Here is a 21,189-nt window from a genome sequence, read left to right as displayed (position 1 = left end):
GAAATAGATCAGTCATAGCTTAACTCTCCTTTATTATAATATTATTGTTTATTTTCAAAATTCTCTCAAAGAAATTAATAATCAAATATTAAAATTATTTTACAACCATAAATTATATATTTATAGTGGTTAATATATATCTCTGTAAGCAAAACTGCATAAGCCCGGCTAGCTCAGTCGGTAGAGCATGAGACTCTTAATCTCAGGGTCGTGGGTTCGAGCCCCACGTTGGGCGAACTTCTTTTTTGTTAATTTATTATATCAATTTTTTTTTATTATTACGTAAGACCATTACATTGAATATTTATAGTTTTCCTATTTATTAAAAAAAAAAAAAAAAAATCCATATTTATAATATATTTAAACGAGTGATATACAATATATGTATGTGTGCGTGTGTGATTATTAGATGATTTTTATATTGATTTTTATTTAAGAAATTTCAATCAAATATTTGGCGATTTAAATCAAAATTAATTAGCATTAATGAATTTTTAGTGATTGAATGTCATACTGATTCTTTGTATTACGATTTCTCGTAGATTATCAATACGTCGTTTACTTAAAACATATTTCTTTTTTCTTTTTATTCAGTGACCTATTTTTCATCGGAAGTATTATCGAACCCGGATGACTATGGACCATACCTAAAGCCTGGATCTTGTTGCTTGACCTACTTTCGTATAGCTTACAGGGGAGCGGAAATGTAAGTGGATCGATATATACACTCATATTCGACACTTTTCACTCCAGACCAGATCGAATAAGGCTTACCCTATCTAATTCACCGATAAAAAAAATTTGCTTCGTAAATATAATGAAGTTGTTTCGATTGATTTGTCCATGACGATTTTAATTAAAAAACGTATTAAACGAATTATGTTTACAGACGGAATAATATTATCGAGTATACAAATTTTCATATATAAGCGATTATCTTGAATTCCAATCTATATTATTACATTTTTATTATAATTATCATTTATCTAAGTATTATTCAAACACGCACTCACACACATTAATTTTTAAGCGAGATAATTGTTTATAAAATTCGAGAGAAAAAGAGAGACAAATACTTGTTCATTTCCTCTTCGAAGGTGAATAACACAAGAAATTATAAATACACTTGCTTTTCTCTTTGTCTTCGAAGGTGCATTGACAGAGTAGTTACTTGCAAGGATAAGTTCTACATTGGGAAAACGATTCAACGCAAATTAACGTACCATTTTAGGTACAACAATCGATTTTTAGTGACTGAGATCGATCTGTTAATACATTGCACTATACATCTTAATGTAGTTATTATCTCGATTATGTTAAAAATGTTATTGTTCCGTACCGGATCTAATGATTAGATCTCTTCCTGTCGTACCATCCATGAGAATATATAAACTGCAGATCAATCGGGAACTCATTAAAAGTATTAACTTCATGAGATAGTTATTTTTATGGCACTCTTATAAATTATTTAGGTCATTTTTCGGCGGAAAGAGGTCACGTATATTTTCGAAATGGAAACGTGAATTTAAAAATACACTCTTCGAAGGTTACAAATATTAATTAGAATTACAATTGTTTCCGCTATAAATTATCCGTATTATCGCGATCGTAAAAATTGCGATAAACAATAAAAATGTAAATTTTTATTTCTCGAAATAATAGACAAAATTTAGAAAGTATTGAGAAACGAATTGTGCTAGTGGAGAGGGGTGGTGAGGAAAAGGAGGTGTGGGGGTGGAGAAGAGGGAAGAAAAAAGAACGTGTTATTGTTTATACGAGTAAAGAACGGAGAATGTTAGGCGTCTGCGCATCGGGACGCATGCTATGTATAGCCAATGATATGCCCGATGCCAGGGCACCGGTTCCTTCGTGCGAATTATATGTTCATTGCAGACCTAGTAATCGGCCAACGCAGACGTTGTCCGAGTCTTAAAGTGCGAATATTTTCGATATAAACAAATGGTAGCTTTAACTGATATTTATTGAAAAAGGAAAAGAACAAAAGGAAAAGGAAAGAAAGGAAAAGAAAAACGTCGTCGCGCGAACGTTCGATAAAAAAAAGAAAGGAATATACTTTAAGAAAATCAAAATCATATAATAAGTTCTTAGGGTGATATTAATCGAGTAAGTTGCACGTTAAGACACACAGTGCGTACTACATTTATCGAGTGTTCGTCGTGAAAGAAAGAAAGAAAGAAAGAAAGAAAGAAAGAAAGAAAGACGAAGAACGAAAAAGAGAAAACAGAAAAAAAAAAGAAAGAGAAAAAATTGTGAAGTGAATGAAAATCATTATTTCTTTTTATTTTTTTTTTTTTTCGTGTATCCAGTGAAGTTTCTTATTCATATGAATACATAAAAGGTATTATCATATATTAGCAATTATAAATCTTTGAAATGCATATTTAATACTTACCAGTGTTAATCTTAGTGTGTAATAAAAGTAAGACTATAAATTTCGGTAATCATGAAACGATATTATCTAACCATGGAGGTGTACCATGGAACAACAGTGACAGGAATAAACATTTCACTTCAACGAGATAATCTTCGTCTTAGTGCCGGTTGTTAGCTACGGGAACGAACGATTATTTAATCACTGATAATTATTCACAAGCTTTGTTAATTCTGTCAACGAAGATTATTTGTTCGCGCATATTTATTCTTACGGTGGTATTATTATTATTTCGTAACGCTACCTTTAAATCGTTATTTCCTTTATCATTTTTATTTCATATTTATTATTACAACATCATGTACTGTCCGTGTTTTACATGCTTAAGGGTAAAGAAAACTAATAATTTTCAGTGAAAATTTTACTAGCTTTCTTTATCTCTTCTTTATATCTTCTTTACTCTCTCTCTCTCTCTCTCTCTCTCTCTCTCTCTCTCTCTCTCTCTCTCTCTCTCTCTCTTTCTCTCTCCTTCTTTCTCTTTCTCTTTCTATCTTTCTCTCTTCATGTTGTCCCTTCGCCAATGTTCCCTCGTTCGATTCATGGTCGATGATTCAAAGAAACTAATAAAACGTTATCATTCTATTACGATATCCGTTCGTTTCTCTGGTGAAACATCGGATATGATATCGAACAAAAAGAAATTCCAAAAAATAAATAACCATTTGTATTTTAAACATCGCCCAATAATTCTCTTCTATTACTTGTATCCAATATTTTCTTTTTTCGTAAAAATATTTACAATAATATACAGTCCCATAAAAGATATATCTAACATAATTTCGCAACGATGATAATCTCGTTAGTAACATTTTGATAGGTTTCCGTCTGATCATTTCAAGCCCAAACTACTGCGAAACGATCGATACTTACCTAAACACACACACACACACACACACACACATATATATATCACTACGATATCGTAGATAAGTATTGTATCCATAGTGAATCGAGTAAAACAGGTGTTAGGTGTTAATTATGCGAGCCTATAGTTTTTTATCAAAACTTTTACTCCCATCATTTTTGTTTTCTTTCCTTTTCTTTTTCTTTCTTTTTCCTTTTTTTTTTTTTTTTCAATCTCTACATTCGCTTACGTTTTACGTTTTTTCTTTTTTTTTTTGATTATCGCTAGTAGAACGTATTATAACGATATACGATATATCGTAATATATATTCTTAAATATAACAATATGCAATAGCAATGTCTAGCATCGTAAAATCGTTATTTTCATTCGCAGCGCCAAGCTGGATTTTGCGCAAAGAAAGCGACCACCAGTCAAGTCAGTCCTCTGTCCCTCCTCTCGTATAGAGGGAGAGTACTTTAACAGAGAATGTAGAGATACCTGTATACATGTACGTGTATACGCGCGTTTGTGTGCTTCGTATATGTTTGTGTGTATGTGTGTGCGTCAAACTGTAGACTGAGGTAGAGAGTATTGATCACACCGGTACTTGTCCTACGTTGGTCATATCGAAGGGCTATTCTTTCTTTTCTTATTTTCAATTGAAAGGTAAATCACATTAATTCGATCTCGATTAAAACGTTCGACGAATAATCGAAGAGTTTTTTCTAATAGTTTTGAAGATATCATCAGCGCGATGAACAATTAACTCGAGAAAAAAAAGAAAAAAAGAAAAAAAAAAAAAAAAGAAAAAAGAAAACGTTTAGGGACCGTCGAGTTTGCACCTGAAATAGCATCAACACTTACTCGCGTATAATACGATCGTAAACTTGAATGTTTCTTATTTTACCGTATTACGTACGATTCCCGTTTTATAAAGTGCGTGAGTCAGACAGATCGAGAAACTGTTTCTGATCGTACGGTGTAGTTCTACGCTCGAGGAAACAATTACCATTGAAATTAATCCGTCTAGACTTGATCATTAATTCGACGTGACGTATCGATGAACCGTTATCGTTGTTTTAGATATTAGACACGTATAACATACATAACATGTATGTAGATCATATGTAGATAGATGATACATTCAAAGATCTTTTCAAGAAATAAGATTATTTTGTTTTATGCATTTTATTCTTTATCGTTTCTCTTTTTCTTCTTTTTATTTTGCTCTCTTTCACTCTTTCTTTCTTTCTGTCTATATCTATTTCTCTCTCTTTCTCTTTCTTTCATTCTTTCTAAGATTGTCATATTAGTCCAATGATATCATTGGTAGAAGAACTATTGTATCGTCGTGCTCGATGCGATTTCGATGGTATCATATGAATGCACGTGCGTGTCGTGCAAGCACGAGTTAATCCTCATAAGTTTATATACACACACACATGCTCACGTATGTTTATATATATGTATATATGTATATATTATGTAGATACATATTGGAATCTACAAGACAGTATTATTAGCACGTTCGTAGTAAAGTTATTAGAATCTTTGACCTGAACTTTTCCTTTTGCTTTTGCAAATATCGAAATAGATACATTTATTATCTTAATGCTTGTTACGACCTCAAACGAATTATCATAACTTCAGATAAAAGGTGTTCTCAATTATCGAGTACGACTAGTTTCTTAAAAGTAAAACTTAAAGCTAAAATTTTATTTTATTTTATTTTATTTTATTTTATTTTATTGCATTCCTCTTTTCTTCTTTTCCTTTTTCATTTTCTTTCCTTTCATATCCGTTCAACTTTTTAAGTTAAAAAGAAAAAAAAAAAAAAGAAAAAAAAATTGTTGGAAGTCTGTTTGCTTTATTACCTTCTTTAAAGAAGAGTATGATTCATCTACATCTATGGAAAATTGAGAAGTTCCATTTAACTATAGTTTTTTTCCATGATTATCACTTCCTCTCTTTCTCTCTCTCTCTCTTTTTATCGTTAATTTCCTTTTTTATATTTCCTCTCTCTCTCTCTCTCTCTCTCTCTCTCTCTCTCATCTCACATAAATCTGTTAGATTTCTAATGCATATACGTGTCTCATCTTTTCACCGCGAAATCCTCTATAAAAAAAGAAAACAAGATAATCGATTAATCGGCAAGTTTTATTCCATTGTTGAGTCACGTGGTTTTCTGCACGCCGGATGCTGGCGGTCGCATTCAAAACGACAAAAGTGCACGGACCTACTCGATGCTAGTTCATTTCACGTTCGTTCATCGTCGGATGTGAAACGCGAAATGTTTTAATTGCTACGACGTTCTTATACGTTAACGATACTTCGTTCGTTTTGTTCCGCGTGAAGAGAAAAGAAAAAGAAATTTTGCAAAGAAATTATCTATGGGATCTCACGTGTCTATTCGGGATATGCGTTTGCTTGTTGGATTTATTGGATTTTTCAAAATGACCGGTAAGCATATTTGTAAACATTATATTTTCGATGAACATTTATTTTGTTTTTATTTCTTTTTATTATGAAAAAGAAACTTTCGTTCCTTTCTTTCTTCTTCGCAATTAGAAAAATGTACATATTAATTATTTATGGTATCTTGCGTGTATATTCCGAGATACGTGTTCGCTTATTAGATTTTTCAAAACGATCGGTAAACATTCGCGAATTCGATGGTTTATTTCTTTTTTCTTTTTCTTTTAATTAATTTGGACAAGAAAAAGTTTCTTGCTCTCTGCTTTATTCGCGATTAGAAGGTTTTAATAATAAATATTTTCTCTTTGATAATCAAATTTTGGTGAGAAATTATCGATGGAAATCCTTAATGAAGTTCGAATGAAAAGAAATCGAGCCAAGTATTACGATGCAATTAGCGTAAGCCACCATCGAAGAAACCATCATTATCTTCTCAACGAGAAGCTTTATTATGCAAGAGAGGTGTGCGTCTCACAATCGGTACAGCTGTAATAAATGTGTGCGATCCAATATTGATCGCCATACTGAGTCATGAAATTCCTTGAAACAGATCTCGTTGATGGAATAAGAAAGAGTTCGAATGAAAGAGGGAACTTCGATTTCTACGTGATACAATAGAATAATTTCGATCGAAGAGTATAAGAACGTTAATGATAATTAATAACAAATTATTCTATAATATGTTAAGATCACTTTTAAACAATTTTGTTACGCGTAAAATAATTCTTGTTTACGTATTATTATTTATTTACTTATATCTTTTCTTTTTAAGAACCCGAACGGTACGATAATTAATAGTAAATTAATCAAATTTATTACGAGCGTTTCCCGTATAAATTTCTTACGTGTATATAGTTTTCTCTATATCATTTTTTATTTTTTATTTATTTTTTTTTTTTTTTTTTGTTAAGAATAAATGTCTTCCGGTAATATTTCTCTTTTTCCATCCATGTTTGAATGAATGCACGCGAAGCCTAGCTCTCGTAATCGTGATATTTTTCTATAATTTGATACGTTCGTAATTCTTTGGCTAAAGGAGACCTTGCCAAAGCATCGCAAGTAGTTTTACTCAAGGTTTCTCCATAAAATCATAATGTTTTCCATCGTTGACTAATTTTCGCACGTTATTCATTCTGACTTCTCAACTACGACACGCGTGCCGATTTAATTAACACATTTGTCATTGTTACGCATAACGTTTTCATTCCGTATCGTTCGTGTTGAGGGTGCTAACAATCGATCTTATTGTTCTTGAAAGAAGTTACTCGTCTTCCGGTAAATTATTAATACTATTCGAACTTGAGATTTATAGTTTCCTACAAAAAAAAAAAAAAAAAAAAAAAAAAAAAAACTGGAAAAAGAGGAAACAAGAGAAAAAGAAAATTGTTAAATAAGTAATTCGATCATGATCTTTCAAAATTGCAACGTGATATAATTTCCAGTCATTCGTTTTCACTTGCATTCATTGTTCTTCTTATTTCTCTCTCTCTCTCTCTCTCTCTCTCTCTCTTTCTCTCTCTTTCTCTCTCTCTCTCTCTCTTTCTCACCTCATTTCTTTATTACTAAGATCTATCAACGCATTCAATGAACATTCGCTATCCAGACTAGTAGAGCTCAACGAATGAAGAAAAACACAAAATCGAAAGACAATACGTAGGAACTTGTATCTATTTATCTATCTATCTATCTATCTATCTATCTACACACACATGTATATATATATATATATATATGTATGTATGTATTTATATAGAACATATGCATCTAGGTAGCCTTTACCAATCGTTCGAACTTTTTCAATGAACTTTTTTTTGCAATTGGTACATACTTACGTGTATACGTGACCGTATAATTCGATGATAAACGATCTAGAATTGAATCGGTCATTTAAATATGGTATACTTTCACCGTGACATTCGTTCACAAACACTTTCGATATCGATTAACAAAAAAGAAACACAAAGAAAAAAATATAAAAGAGAAAAAAATAACTTTCGATATCGATGATTAAAATCAACTTAAATGAACGATTTCGATTGGTTCCAACAATGCGGGTACTTCTTAACAGGACCAGCCTGATGAATTCGTTCCAATTCAATTAATCGAACGCCTCTTTTCGAATATTACATTATTGTGTCATAGAATTTGTTAAGAGCAAAAAGAAATATTTTTTCTCTCGTTTTTGCAAGTTATTCATTTGAATAAATTGTAAGGAGATAAATATTTATATATAATATCTTAAACAAAATTTACTTTTTTTCACGAACGATTTCGTTTTTCTACGTGTTATCATTTTTAAGCAAGTAATAACTTATTACCACTTGTCGATATATCGATATTATTTTTTCTTTTTTATTATTTTTTCTATCGATGATACAAACTCTATACGAATAACTCTCGGAATTTATTTATTTATCTATCTATGTATATAGTATATGGTTAACCATGTAAAATATCTCTTAATTTGTACGAAACAAATCGACGATCATACGGGCACTTTGATTCAGACCTGTTGACATTGAAACAACGTCACAACGTGATATTCCAAACGTGATCCGCTTTCAAATTTAATCTTGAATACTTTTACTTTTATCGTGATATTTCATTTATCGTTTTGATCTCGACAAATTATTCTTAATTAGGCTCGCTTTGTTGTTATTATTTATTATTGTTATCGTTATTGTTGCTGTTATCGGTGCGACGAAACGCATACCAAGTAAAATTGTTATAAACCTATTTGCTATCGAGCTAGTCACTTTCGTTTTATCTGTATATGTCAAGGATACTTCCTTCTTTGCGATTTTAATAATTTTCTTTCTTTTTTTTTTTCTTTTCAAGATAAAGTGCGCATAAACCGAAAGGAATCTCCCTCGCTCCTTATTTTAAAGTCGTGAACAAACTGAACAACTTAATAAAATAATAATTCGATGTAAAAAAAAAAAAAAAATACTGTGATACGATTCGTTTATAAAAATACAAAAGAAAAAAAGAAATAGAGAAATAAAAAATAAAGAAACCAAAAGTATAAAACACAGAAAAAGTAAAAGTGTCTATCGATAAAAGGAATAACTACATTTTTCATGAATCCAAGTGAACATGTTGAAGGAATTTACAAAAAAAAAAGAAAAAGAAATTATCGTTATTATACTAAAAACACGTCGTCGATTTGTGTGACATAATTTATTTCATTATATTTCATTTTTTAATTTGTTTCTTTTGAGAAATCTATCGAGAAAAAAAAAGTATGGCATACATTTTACATTACAAGCTATATGCAATAACTTTATATTCTACGAATTCACACGATAGTTTTTGTTACTCGATACACTTGAGTGGATAACGATAATCGGACTTAATATACGTATCGGCAGATAGCATACATTGCCTCTTATTCCGAGGTTACCTTCGTTCTTGCATTTGTCTATCTAAGGAATTTAGACCTCCATAGTGAAACCATGTTATGGTTAAGACGATAAAATTACTTTTGCAACAAAAAAAAAAAAAAAAAAAGAAAGGAAAAAGAAAGGAAAAAGAAAATAAAAGAAAGAAAGAAAGAAGAAAAAAGATTCACTTCAACAATGAATCACGATTTAATGAACAAACGAGAATTGCTTTGTTTCCTTTTCATTTTTCTTTCTCAACGAATCTTTGAATCAAAATTTTACAAATTTTGTAAAACTTTGTAAAATGCATAAACATATATGTATTTATTTCCGATATATTTTGCATCCTTTCTTCTTCCTCATACGAAAACGATAAATTTAGCGATTAATGCGGGTGTGTTCAACGCACAAAGGAATGAATTTCAATTGAATTAAAAGGCCGTGTGCGAGAACTCGTTTAACTTAATTACCAGTGATGGTGTCGGCTCGCATTAATTTTATTAAACTGCTCTTTTATTTTTCATGCGATGTATACTGACATCTTTGTATTCTTGCGAAACGAGTTTTCTTTCTTTTTTTTTCTTTTTATTCATTCATTAATCTTTCTTTTTTTTTCAATGAACTAGATCTATCCTTCAATTCTCTCTCTCTCTCTCTCTCTTTCTCTCTTTCTCTCTTTCCCTCTCTCAATCATGCTACACAGATTCATTTGAAAATATTTTATTTTATAATTCATACGGTATACCTTTTTATAGCGAATTACTCGAAAAGATTGAGGCATGTAGTCCCGTATTCGTACTCTTTCTTTAGTCGATCTAATATTAGCATGATCCTCAAAGTCAACGATCTCCTTTCTAAGAAAAAAAAAACAGAAAGAGAGAGAGAGAGAGAGAGAGAGAGAGAGAGACAAAAGATCAGCAGCTTGTTGGTTCGTCTCCAGTCGAAAGTTTCGCTTGATTTTCATCGTCGAATAAAACGATCTTCCTATTTTTGGCAAGTGAACACGTACGAGCAACCTTGGCACGAGAAAAGCTCGACGAAAACAGAAATAGAAATTCATCGTCGACGTAAATCGTTCTCTTTCGCATATATGTATGCATTATACATACGTAGATAATATAATCTCGTTTGATTAACATTTAACGATCGTTCATTGAAAAGACACGAATGAGTTTGAAAGTCAATCAATAGTAAATGCTTCTTTTGTTGTCTTTTCTTTATTTATTTTTTTATTTTTTTAATGACTCAAGTTCGACCATCCTTAATATTGAAATAGGATAAGGATAAGAGTATATTTATTTTATCGAAAGCGTCATCGTTTGAAAAAATATTTTCCTTGAAATTATCAATCGTGAATCGTCAGTCGTTAACTTTGATTACGAGATTTGCTCATAGACTATATCGACTTTAAATACATATTAAAGTTCGATGACATTTTGATCGATTTCTTGGTAGTTCAAAGATCAAATCTTCCTCAAAGTAAAGAGGAAAAAAAGACAAAAAAGGTCTCTGTAAGTTTTTGTATACATTGTATATCGATTTGTTTATATTCGTTTTGGGAGAAGTAACGTATTGAAAATACGCTGATAAGATTCTTTCTTCGTCTAATGTTTAGATTACTGACTTTCGTTAGCTATTTGTGTTTATAAACAGTCGTCGTCATCCTTGTCACATTCGATAAAATTTAAGAGCGTTAAATTTACATTTAAGCTGATATTTGAGATGAAATCAATTCGAATCGTTAGTCGAGTTCGAGAACTCGAATGGTTTACTTCGAAAATTTGTCAATGAATTCCTCTAACAAAATTATATCTCACGTATCTTCGTTTTTAACGTGAATTCTCGTGACAGTTTTAAATATATGTGTGTGTGTATATGTATGTATGTATGTGCGTGTGTGTATATCCGCGCGCGCGCGTGTGTGTGTGTATTGAAAAACTTTTTAGATTTTGATTGAAAAGAAGAAGAAAAACAAAATTTCATTGATTCAATGAAAGATCTTTCAGAAATACGAAGATTCATGGGAAAGATATACTATCGTTGTGTTGTCGCTTTATATATACATATACATACATGCACACACGCATATGTATATACATACCATGTATAGAGAATTTTTTATCTTTTATCGTTGTTGAAAAAATGAAAAAATAATCAGAACTTCGTAATATCTATTGCGAATACTTGCCAAACCCATGTGTGTCTTAGATATCATCATGATAATGGGAAATATTTGAACGTTTTACGGTAGAATTTAAAAAGGATTGGTGATAAAAAATGATTGAAATATAATTTTAAAGATGATAAGGATAGTTCGAAAGTGTCCCTACGACGATTAGTATACCATATGATTTCTCACTGTAAACTTTAAGAGTTTCTTCGTCCTCTCTCTCTCTCTCTCTCTCTCTCTCTTTTTATTTATTTTTTTTTTCTACACGAAATAAAACTAAAGAATCTTCGACGAAGTTAACAAAGAAAATGATTGATTTATTTCGTTTAGTCGATGATACGAGATGCATCGGATATACGGAGACTGAGAAAACGTGGGAAAACATTCGAGAGGCTCTTCTACGAAATAGGATCTCTCTCAAGGTTACTGCGATACGTTTGTCCTCGAAAAATATGTCCGAAGTTCTTCCACTCGTCGTATCGGACGAGAATACGTCTGACATCGATCCTCGTAACATGGTTAATCTCGAGGTATTTATATTAGTTTTATATTAATTATGTTGTTCTGTGCATTACGTGTATATATAAAAGATATTCGATTATATTCTCTTTTTATAAGGAAACAATAAGGACCTCGGTGGTTTAATAGTTAGCAGATTTAATTATTATTAAAATATAAATCATGAGTACTCAAGATTTACTTCTTTCAACGAGTAAAATAAAAAAAAAAAAAAAAAAATGCAACAAGATTTTATAATTTTTCATTTCAAATTTAACGCAAAGTTTTATCTTGATTTTTCACTTGAAAATAAAAGTCATGATTAAAAATTACAACGACAACTTGAGTTCTCGTGATTTAATCAAATAAATAATATCGTTCATGATATTCGATTTAATATTTAATGTCAAATTTATTCGGATCTTTTATATATATATATATATATATATATATATATATATATATATATATAAAGAAAAGAAAGCTCTTATGACTTAGTTAAAAAAAGAAAAAGAAAAAAAAATGTTAAATTCTTCATTATCTCATTCATTTTAATTTTAATATAAAATAAACGACATAAAATGATCGAAAGGAAATATACTTACTTGATATAATTACTTAATTAATCGTATAGTTTATGTCCAATGTATTTACGATTTAATAAACGTTGAGAAGATAGCAGGTGGTGAATGAACGTGCGTGTAAGATTTCTTCTGTCAATCCAGGTAGGGTTGCCTGGAGACACCTGGTGGTATCGTGTAGAGAGGGAACGATTGGCCAAAAAATGTGAATGGTTTCGTGCAATGCTTATGGGACCCATGGCACCAGAACGAACCGATCCTCCTCCGCTTGTAACTATAAAACATTTCGAAAAACGAGCGTTCGATCATTTTCTCAGGTATTATATTTGTAATCCTTATCAACTTTTTTCTTCTTCTTTCTTATACATTCACACGATCGAGAAATTACACGAATTCTTTTTCAATCTTTATAATGATCTTGCTTGTTGTCATATCAAGATAAATTCAAATTTAAAAGAATACTAAGATATTCCTTTAAAGTCACAAATAATTTTATTCCTTAAATTGTATTATCGTATAAATTACTTAAATATTAAGATGAAATCAAATTTAAAAAAGAAAAAGAAAAGAAAAAAGAAACGAAGATAAATCGAGATCTCAGTATTGATTTAATATTCCTTTAAAAGCTATATAAAATTTCTTTATCTTTGTATCTTTACGATTTCAATGTATCAGGACGAATTAAGAAATGAAAAAAAAAAAAAAAACAAAAATAATAGAATATTTTTAATTGAATTTCCTATTTCAACAAACATTCGTTTATTTATCTGTCACAGATATCTCAACGACGAGCCCATTATCTTTCAATCAGTATCAACTGCAAGAGCAACACTCGATGTAGCACATCAATATCTCTGTTCGGATCTCGCACGTTTTGCAATAAATTATCTCGAAGAGAATTTAGATTCCTCGACCGTACTCGAAATCTATGAAAATCTTAATCTTTATGCAAACAATTTATCTCCTTCTACATCTCAAGATAACGATATGGAGGAATCATCTAATAGACCTTCAGCACCGCCTGCATCTGAAGATGAGGCTAGTGAAATAGGTGAATTTTTTATTTTAATAATATCGTATAATAGATATTTTCATTTAATTAATCAAATTGAATTATCATCTGTTTCTTTTTTTAATAAAAGCTGCAGCCTGTACCGAACTTCTCCTTCGATGTTTGAGTGTCATCGATGCAGATCCTTCAACTGTACTTCTTCAAGAACGTTTCGAAGAATTGAATGCCAAAGAAATTAAGGAAATCGCGTGTCGTGATACATTGAGATTACCTAACGAAGCTATTCTTTTTGCTGCACTCGATAGATGGGCTGCATCGAATTGTAGAAAACATGGTATCGAACCAACATCATCGAACAAAAGAGCTTCCTTATCGGATGAAGTTTGGTATTCTGTAAGATACTTACTTATGACGGATAGGGAATTCATCGATGGTCCAATGGCCCATGGTATTTTAACTAGCAAAGAGTCTGCTTTTATATTTGCCAAAATTCTTGGACATCCTGGTAAAGAAGAGGTAAACTTTTAGATATTTATAATATCCGACGAATGAATATTTTTTCTTCCGTTTCCTTTTTTTTTTTTTTTTATTATTATTATTATACACGTACAATATCTTTCAAATTTCTAATCCTTCGATACGTATATTTTGTTTGATTGAAAAGATAAATTAATAGTCGTAATGATTATATTTTAATTAAATTTTAGGCAAATATTTCGACGAATAATCCTCTTTCAAGGCTAACCAATAAACCTAGAATCGGGACGGTAACGTATCATAATCAAAGTTGTAGTATGTTAAAATCAGGTAAGAAGGAACGTCAAGATAATAGAAAGAATCGACGGAAAGAATGCGCCGGTCAAGCATGTTCCAGAATTTGTACCTGTTTCGTACGCGTCTTAGCGTGCGTATTCGAGTAAATGCAAAGATCGAAAGGAAACTTACATTTTTATTAATGAATCTCTTATCGAGAGAAATATGAAAAAAGTTTTCGATTGAACTTTTTTCTTCATTTTCGACTCGATATTAAAAATATAATAATAAGTTATATAAGTAGAATGTATGAGATCGATATAACAATCGAAGACAACGAAAAACGAGGTACTTAGATCTCATTTAATGAATCTTTTTTTATTTTCGATATTCCTTATACAGTGCCATCGAACGTTATAAAAAAGAAAAAAGAAAGAAAGAAAAAAAGAAAAATGAAAGAAAGTAGTACTTGTGTGTTTATGTGACAATATTTATATGACAGAAATCATATTAATGACATAATCGTTTCATTGTTTACCCGAATGTTAGTCAGACAGTTAAAAATAGACAGTACATAGATGCATATATATATATATATACATACACCATATACAATCTTATTGTCAATTGCCGGAAAGTTAATATACATACACACACATATATATATATATATACGTATATTTAGAATACAATCTCTAGAATATTGAAAGAATGAATATTTTTATATATCGTAGATCAATCAGCTTTTATTATTTTTTGCTAACACACATAAAATTAACAATCTCGAAATGTTCCTTTGTTTTATCGTCTTATTTATATCTCATAATCGCAAAATAAGAAAGAGACAAAAATAACATAAAATTGACAAATAAATGAATAATTATTCCTATATATCGTGCTATAATATTATAGTAAGCTAGTCTGACTTTGATTGTGTTCATTATTTACTTTGTAACTTAAATTAGCGAATCTTCTATAAAGTCCAATTATAACACAAACAATTATAATTCATTAAAGAAATATGCGTACGTTGTTACTTGCAAATATAATAAGCATAAGCATACACATACATACATATATATATATATATATATATATATATATATATATATATCGTCTCGTACATTCATTTGATTTCAAAGGAATGTAAGTCTGGGCGAGTTAATAATGCTTCTAAGTGCAATTATTTAATATGCTATAACTATGTATACAGGATATTTCAAAAATAGTTGGCCAAACTTTAATATTGTATCGTGTTAATCTAATGACTTTTTTTTATTCTTAAGAAGAGTTGGATACGATATCAAAGTTTTTGATCATCTATTTTTAAATAATCCTGCATAGATATATATATGTATGTGTATGTATATGTGTATATATATATATATATATATATTTGTTTTTACATTTATACAGCTTTTCTACAGCGAATCGAAGACTTTATTATTTACGAAGTTTTATACTCTTCTCAAATAATCCATTAGTATTGACAAATCTTTTTATGTTTATTGATTTTAATTAGATACGAGTGAAAAGTTATATCTCTTTCGATAGTATTACTAAAAAATAAAAAAAAAAATAAATTAAAAAGGAAGATAAAGAAAAAAGAAACAACGTAATAATATGTAATTGGAATTTTGATAGACCACATAAATTTTTAAACATCTATCTTCGTATTGACATTCGTTTATAATCGTTTAAAATCTTATCGTTGCTATTGTAATTCATAATTGATTATCTTCAAGTTAATATTTGCATCGTTAAAAATTTTATGTATTATTAGACACGTTATATATTACATTTCTATTATGACTGACCGTTGTGTGAATATTAATTATTATTCTTTATATGTGTATACATCGTTTAGTTATAATACATATACATATATTTATTAATTTTTTAAAGAACTTAAAAGTTATGTTATATGAAGGAAGGAATGTTGAATATGATTGATATGATACTCACTTTTGAAAAAATTATATCTTGTAATATTCAATAGTGTGATGACGTATAATCACGTAGTTTTATAGTGTAGACTAATGCCAAACAAAGAGACTTTCAAAGAATACATAAAGTAAATTAATAAACTAAATATCACATTTTAATATGTATATACTCTTTTATATGCAACCCTAATAATTTATAAATAGAAAATTGATTTTATATGGATGATACATTTTCAATAACTTTTTAATCTACTTTACTTTAAAATTCGTTATTTCATTTTGATGAGAAATTACATTCAATGCCTTCTAGCGTTAACAACGAGAACTACGTTTGAATGCAACAGTGGATGAGAGAAATAGTTTTTTGTTAAAAAGAATCGTCCAATGACGTTGAAGATAGTTATATACTGCGCATAACCTTTATGCTGCTTTATGCATCCCAGTGTCCATTCTATGTGATCCTATTTTGCATTGAATTAAAATTAGTCGAACATTAATAACGTATGTATTGTTTATAACTTTAATTAGCTATAATTATATTGTTTTACAAGTTTATTAATAATATTTAACACTTAAATATAAAGCCAGTAAAGAAGGAAACACGAATTCAGTATTTCAAGAAATTTATTAATCTTTCTTCAAATATATCAGTAAGTTCTTAATACTTTATGTATATTATTTTGAAAACATTTGAGAACATTTTATTTTACATAGAATTGTAAATATTCAATTTTTTTGCTTTAGAAATGAAACTGTCACCGAATGATGAATTACATTGTACAAATGTTGAAAAACAAGAATACAATTCTTCTGCTTTTTCAAATAAAATGAAAGCATTGGTAGATCAATTATCTATTGCGGAAAAAGAATATAACAGACGTAGAGGAGATTTAGCTTCTGATCATATGGAAGTAAATATAGAATCTAGAGAAATTTGTAGGTTACAGCCAATAAAAAATGATAAAAAAAGAACATATGAAACACAAAAATTTCGAGGAAGACAAAGTATTTTCAAGCGACTAGAAGAACCTGCTCCACGTTCTATTTATAGAAGTATACCAGATTATCATAGAAATCCTCATAAATGGACTAAATACAATTTGGATGATGTATCTAATGAAGATATGACAGATCGTAGTAATACCCGTGCAGCATTATCATTTTTAAGAGAATTGAAAGCACGTAAAATGCAAGAGAGAAAATTGAAAAATAAAATGGATATTGATGAAACAATTTCAGATGCAAATGATAGTAATGTATCATTTAAATCAAAACAAGTTCAATCAACTTCTAAAGTAGAATTTAAAAAGCCAAAACCCAGATCAATTAAATCAGAAAATTCATCGACCGTAATTGTAAATCCAGAAGATAAACCAACATTTAGAAATTGTAAAGTTATCATGCCGGAATATGTAGTTGGACAGAAACAGATAAAGAAAGCCAAGAAGAATAGAATTCCACAAAACATTTGTCCTTCAACAAAAATTAAGTTAGATCATTTGCAAGAATTAGATTAAGACATGAGAATGAAATAATACTTTCTTAATATAAGTCCATCATAAATTATGTATTATATAATATGTAGAAGTATGTGCTATCGTTTGTTATAATTATAATTACATTTGTAAAAATTTCGGAATTATACCTAAAAATTAAATTTAACGATTTGTCATTATATATATATATATACGTATATATATTACTTATGGAAAATAAGTGGAGAGCATAATTACGCATATTAAATATTAAATAAACTGATAAATTTGAAACTTTGTTGAATAACATATAACAAAAATGACGTCAATTAATTTTTGTCTGTGAGTAAAGCTAATTCTTAAACGCATGCGCAGAAACAGAATTTCGATTGTAACATAACCAAGAAAATCAGAGTATCTTCGTACAGTGGCAGATTCGAGTGTACTTAGGTAATGTGATCGTTATACGTTTCTGTTATTAAGATATTAAGAAAGTTGTAGAAAGAATATTTCAAGTAATCAAAATATGTATATTTCAACATTTTTACATATATTTCTACTTGGTTTAACGGTAATTATGAACAACATTATTTATATAACCTTTATCTCATAATGGAATGCCTTGATTTTTGTAAGAATTGTTGTGTATTTTACAATTTGCTTATAATATTTGCGTTAAAAAATTCTATGTATTAATTTTTTTTAATAGGTACTTATTATTAACGCAGAATTTTCTGCAGATGATTGTAAAAAATTAGGTTTTAATAAGGCTAACCTATTGTGTTCAACATGTGATAAATTCAACAAATATAATGTGCCAGAAATCTAGTAAGTAATTTAGTAAATAATAAAGGAAAATCTGATTGATCATAATTCATTTTTGACCTAAGTGTTCAATGCATATGTTCTTTATTTGATTCAGTGACAAATGCAAGGAATGTTGTTTGAAGGATGATGATTATGATGTATCTGGCTTTAAACGATATCCGAAAGCAATTCTTAAGGTTTGCACATGTAAATTTGGTGCATATCCTCAAATACAAGGTACTTAATATTTTTTTTTATTAAAATATTTAATAACATATTTATTAATTTTTATTAAAATATTTAATTACGTATATTACGACATAATGGTTTGAGATGAAAAGAAACAATAGTTATAGATTGTTAAATTTTTTTAGCATTTATAAAAAGTGATAGACCAAATAAATACAAAAATTTGCAAATAAGATATGTAAGAGGATTAGATCCAATCATTAAATTGCTGGATGCTGATAATAAAGTAGAAGATATTCTTGATATACATAAATGGGATACAGATTCAATCGATGAATTTTTAGCAACACATCTTTCTACCGATTAGAATAAGGTATTAAACAAAATGTCTTATTTTGTATTTTCTTATTACATTAAAATTAACATACTTTGTAATTAAATATGTGTACATTGTATTTGTAATTCTCTAATATTGTTAATCTTCATCCTTTAAATAGAAATTCTTATCCACTCCTTCATATAGGTTAACAAATTTAATGTTAATTTTAATAATTTATTAATGTAATTAATGTAGATCATGAATATTTTCTATTGTAGAATATGCATAAAATAAGGAATTCATTTTTACGTATGACAGAATACTACTTGCGATATTTGTATATTTTATATCTAATAATTTCTATATATAAACATACCGGTTATATTAATGCGTTTTTTCTTTTTCTCTTTGAGACAAATCAAAGATAAAACAATAAAAAATTAATAAGAATATTTTTACATTCAAACAAGCCAAATTGCAGAGTTATAATACAATATGTATGTTAAACAAATGAAAGAAGTAAAAAGAAATAGAAAGATAGAAGAATACGTCATCGTGCATATTCAAATAATATTCCTACGTTATTTATGAGTTTTTCAATGGAACGAACGTTTGAGTGATAAAAAACTATAGTACGGTATTCGTAACTGTCGAGTTCATAGTTTTTACAAGTTACTGATGCGTAACATTTAAAAAATAAGAGGAATAAATAAATTTTAAGAACAATCATTTTTCGATGAAATTACAGACACTGTTTTATTCTCTAGGAGATATAACTCTAGATTAGCGTTATAGATGATATCTAAGATCAATTTGACAATCGACGTATCATTTTGATAAGTAAAAGCTTTGTATCTAAAGAAATTTTTTTGTACTATAAAGTAAAGATCAGTAGTGTAAAGAAATGATACGAAAAATGCATTGCGTTATAATTGTAATTGCATGTAATTGTAAATTTTAATTTATTTTGGAGAAAATGGAATTTGGAAAGATGTAATGCTATTATTTTATAGATATAAATTTGACACGAAGTGGTTTTGGCGAGCCCAGAATAAAATCTCCTATAATTTTAACGTCATCCAGTTCATCCACAGGTTCAAATAAAAATTGTGCAATATGTAAGCTACTATGATTTTGAGTCGAAGCAATGCGAATTTCTGACCTATAAAAAAAAAAACAAATAATACATTTATTTTGATTTAATTTCGTATTATGCATGCAATATTTACCGATATAGTTTTTTGGCTCAGCACTAAATGGAATATAGGAATAAAGATTACGTTCTTTAATATTTTCCGTTCTTAAAGATTTACCTGGATTGAAAACATCGAGATTCGAACAAAATTCTGGGGTTCTGTGTAAGTTATGGATACTAATGTTACAGATTGAACCGGCTGGTATTAAATCATTTTCTGAAATTTAACATGATTACGATTAATAAATAAAAATTTATATGAACTGTAAATATATAATATATTTAGCTGCAGATTTTGAGATATATAACGAACTATGAAATGAACGCTTGGGTATAAACGAAGTGATTCTTTTATACATCTTTCCATGTATGAAAAATATCGAATCAGTCGGTATACAATTTCTTTTTTGCATAAATTTTTGTTCGTTTTTTTATCCGATAATTATTTACCTCAATATTTTCTAGATGAATAATCGTTACAAATGACAAAAAAAGGACCATAATTTCTGGATTGGATATAACTCTTCACTCGTTTTTCAAAATCTTTTAAAAATTTTTTCTAAAATATTAATAAAATTGTTATGTTTGTTATGTTTATTATTCATGTTAAGTGATGACTATATCGAGTAGGTTGAGTTACAAGTTAATCGATAGTTCGTTTCTACAAATTTTATTTCCGATGAAGCTTACTCTTCTCATGAAAGTGAAGTAATTTCCCTATATGTCTTTTTTATGCTTTCAGCTAATTTTTCTTTTCCTTCTTATTAAAGTCATTAGAAACGTGCAATTGTTATCGTTTTTACTTCGTGTTGTATCAAATTCCTTTTTAAAGTTACGTGAGAATCTCAATGAAACGATATACCTATACAGCTATAACGTCTTTAATGCGCGATAATTAAAAACTATGATGAGTAAGTCTATGAAAACAAAGACACTGTTTAACACATCAACCAAAATAACTTTGTCATTAGCCCAGTATAAAGATAATATATAAAATCAATTTGTCAGTCGATGCAACGGTTTGATGAATAATAGTTTTCTACGTAAAGAAATTTTTCTGCTATCTAAAGTAAAGATGAAAGAAATGTA

At 29.0% G+C, this 21,189-nt stretch overlaps 4 protein-coding genes and 1 non-coding gene across 11 annotated transcripts in view; 4 read left to right on the top strand and 1 right to left on the bottom strand.

Moving 5' to 3' along the window:
- Positions 1-162: 162 nt before the first annotated feature.
- Trnak-cuu lies at positions 163-235 on the top strand. The gene has a single exon. It is a non-coding gene; the product is annotated as a tRNA-Lys (tRNA).
- Positions 236-602: 367 nt separating this feature from the next.
- LOC122632197 (BTB/POZ domain-containing protein 6-A) lies at positions 603-14,337 on the top strand. Of its 6 annotated transcripts, none has more exons than XM_043818744.1 (6): positions 603-706; positions 11,656-11,855; positions 12,549-12,721; positions 13,181-13,455; positions 13,547-13,932; positions 14,124-14,337. In XM_043818744.1, the coding sequence occupies exons 2-6, from the start codon at positions 11,778-11,780 to the stop codon at positions 14,334-14,336; spliced, it is 1,125 nt and encodes a 374-aa protein (XP_043674679.1). In that variant the 5' UTR covers positions 603-706; positions 11,656-11,777; the 3' UTR covers position 14,337. The 6 variants fall into 6 exon arrangements, with proteins under 6 accessions (XP_043674679.1, XP_043674676.1, XP_043674680.1 ...); XM_043818741.1 differs by lacking the exon at positions 603-706 and adding an exon at positions 1,872-2,124; XM_043818745.1 differs by lacking the exon at positions 603-706 and adding an exon at positions 1,939-1,962.
- A 2,153-nt stretch (positions 14,338-16,490) lies between these two features.
- LOC122632198 lies at positions 16,491-17,772 on the top strand. Its single transcript, XM_043818746.1, has 3 exons — positions 16,491-16,616; positions 16,700-16,765; positions 16,860-17,772. Exon 3 carries the CDS (start codon positions 16,862-16,864, stop codon positions 17,630-17,632), a length of 771 nt encoding a protein of 256 aa, XP_043674681.1. The 5' UTR covers positions 16,491-16,616; positions 16,700-16,765; positions 16,860-16,861; the 3' UTR covers positions 17,633-17,772.
- Positions 17,773-17,974: 202 nt separating this feature from the next.
- LOC122632199 (selenoprotein F) lies at positions 17,975-19,229 on the top strand. 2 transcript variants are annotated; one of them, XM_043818749.1, is made up of 5 exons: positions 17,975-18,161; positions 18,300-18,418; positions 18,513-18,634; positions 18,772-18,959; positions 19,184-19,229. In XM_043818749.1, exons 1-4 carry the CDS (start codon positions 18,117-18,119, stop codon positions 18,951-18,953), a joined length of 468 nt encoding a protein of 155 aa, XP_043674684.1. In that variant the 5' UTR covers positions 17,975-18,116; the 3' UTR covers positions 18,954-18,959; positions 19,184-19,229. The 2 variants fall into 2 exon arrangements, with proteins under 2 accessions (XP_043674684.1, XP_043674682.1); XM_043818747.1 differs by lacking the exon at positions 19,184-19,229 and having other exon boundaries at positions 18,772-19,026.
- A 737-nt stretch (positions 19,230-19,966) lies between these two features.
- Positions 19,967-21,189, bottom strand: part of LOC122632343 (cytochrome P450 4C1-like) — a 2,254-nt gene continuing 1,031 nt past the window's right edge. Inside the window, exons 2-3 of the mRNA XM_043819033.1 lie at positions 20,135-20,317; positions 19,967-20,067 (exon numbers count right to left, since the gene is read on the bottom strand). Coding sequence (XP_043674968.1) covers positions 19,967-20,067; positions 20,135-20,317 — 284 coding nt within the window. The remainder of the gene's footprint in view (positions 20,068-20,134; positions 20,318-21,189) is intronic.

Source organism: Vespula pensylvanica, chromosome 10, assembly GCF_014466175.1.
Source record: "Vespula pensylvanica isolate Volc-1 chromosome 10, ASM1446617v1, whole genome shotgun sequence".
Lineage (NCBI taxonomy): Eukaryota > Metazoa > Arthropoda > Insecta > Hymenoptera > Vespidae > Vespula > Vespula pensylvanica.
This window is presented reverse-complemented; position numbering and strand designations above follow the sequence as displayed.

Coding starts and splice junctions, on each gene's coding strand:
- LOC122632197 (XM_043818740.1), top strand. CDS start 5,688: ATGGGATCTCACGTGTCTATTCGGGATATGCGTTTGCTTGTTGGATTT. Junction 12,722..13,180: donor GCGTTCGATCATTTTCTCAG/GTATTATATTTG, acceptor TATCTGTCACAG/ATATCTCAACGACGAGCCCA. Junction 13,933..14,123: donor GACATCCTGGTAAAGAAGAG/GTAAACTTTTAG, acceptor ATTAAATTTTAG/GCAAATATTTCGACGAATAA.
- LOC122632199 (XM_043818749.1), top strand. CDS start 18,117: ATGTATATTTCAACATTTTTACATATATTTCTACTTGGTTTAACG. Junction 18,162..18,299: donor TATTTCTACTTGGTTTAACG/GTAATTATGAAC, acceptor TTTTTTTAATAG/GTACTTATTATTAACGCAGA. Junction 18,419..18,512: donor TATAATGTGCCAGAAATCTA/GTAAGTAATTTA, acceptor TATTTGATTCAG/TGACAAATGCAAGGAATGTT.
- LOC122632198 (XM_043818746.1), top strand. CDS start 16,862: ATGAAACTGTCACCGAATGATGAATTACATTGTACAAATGTTGAAAAA.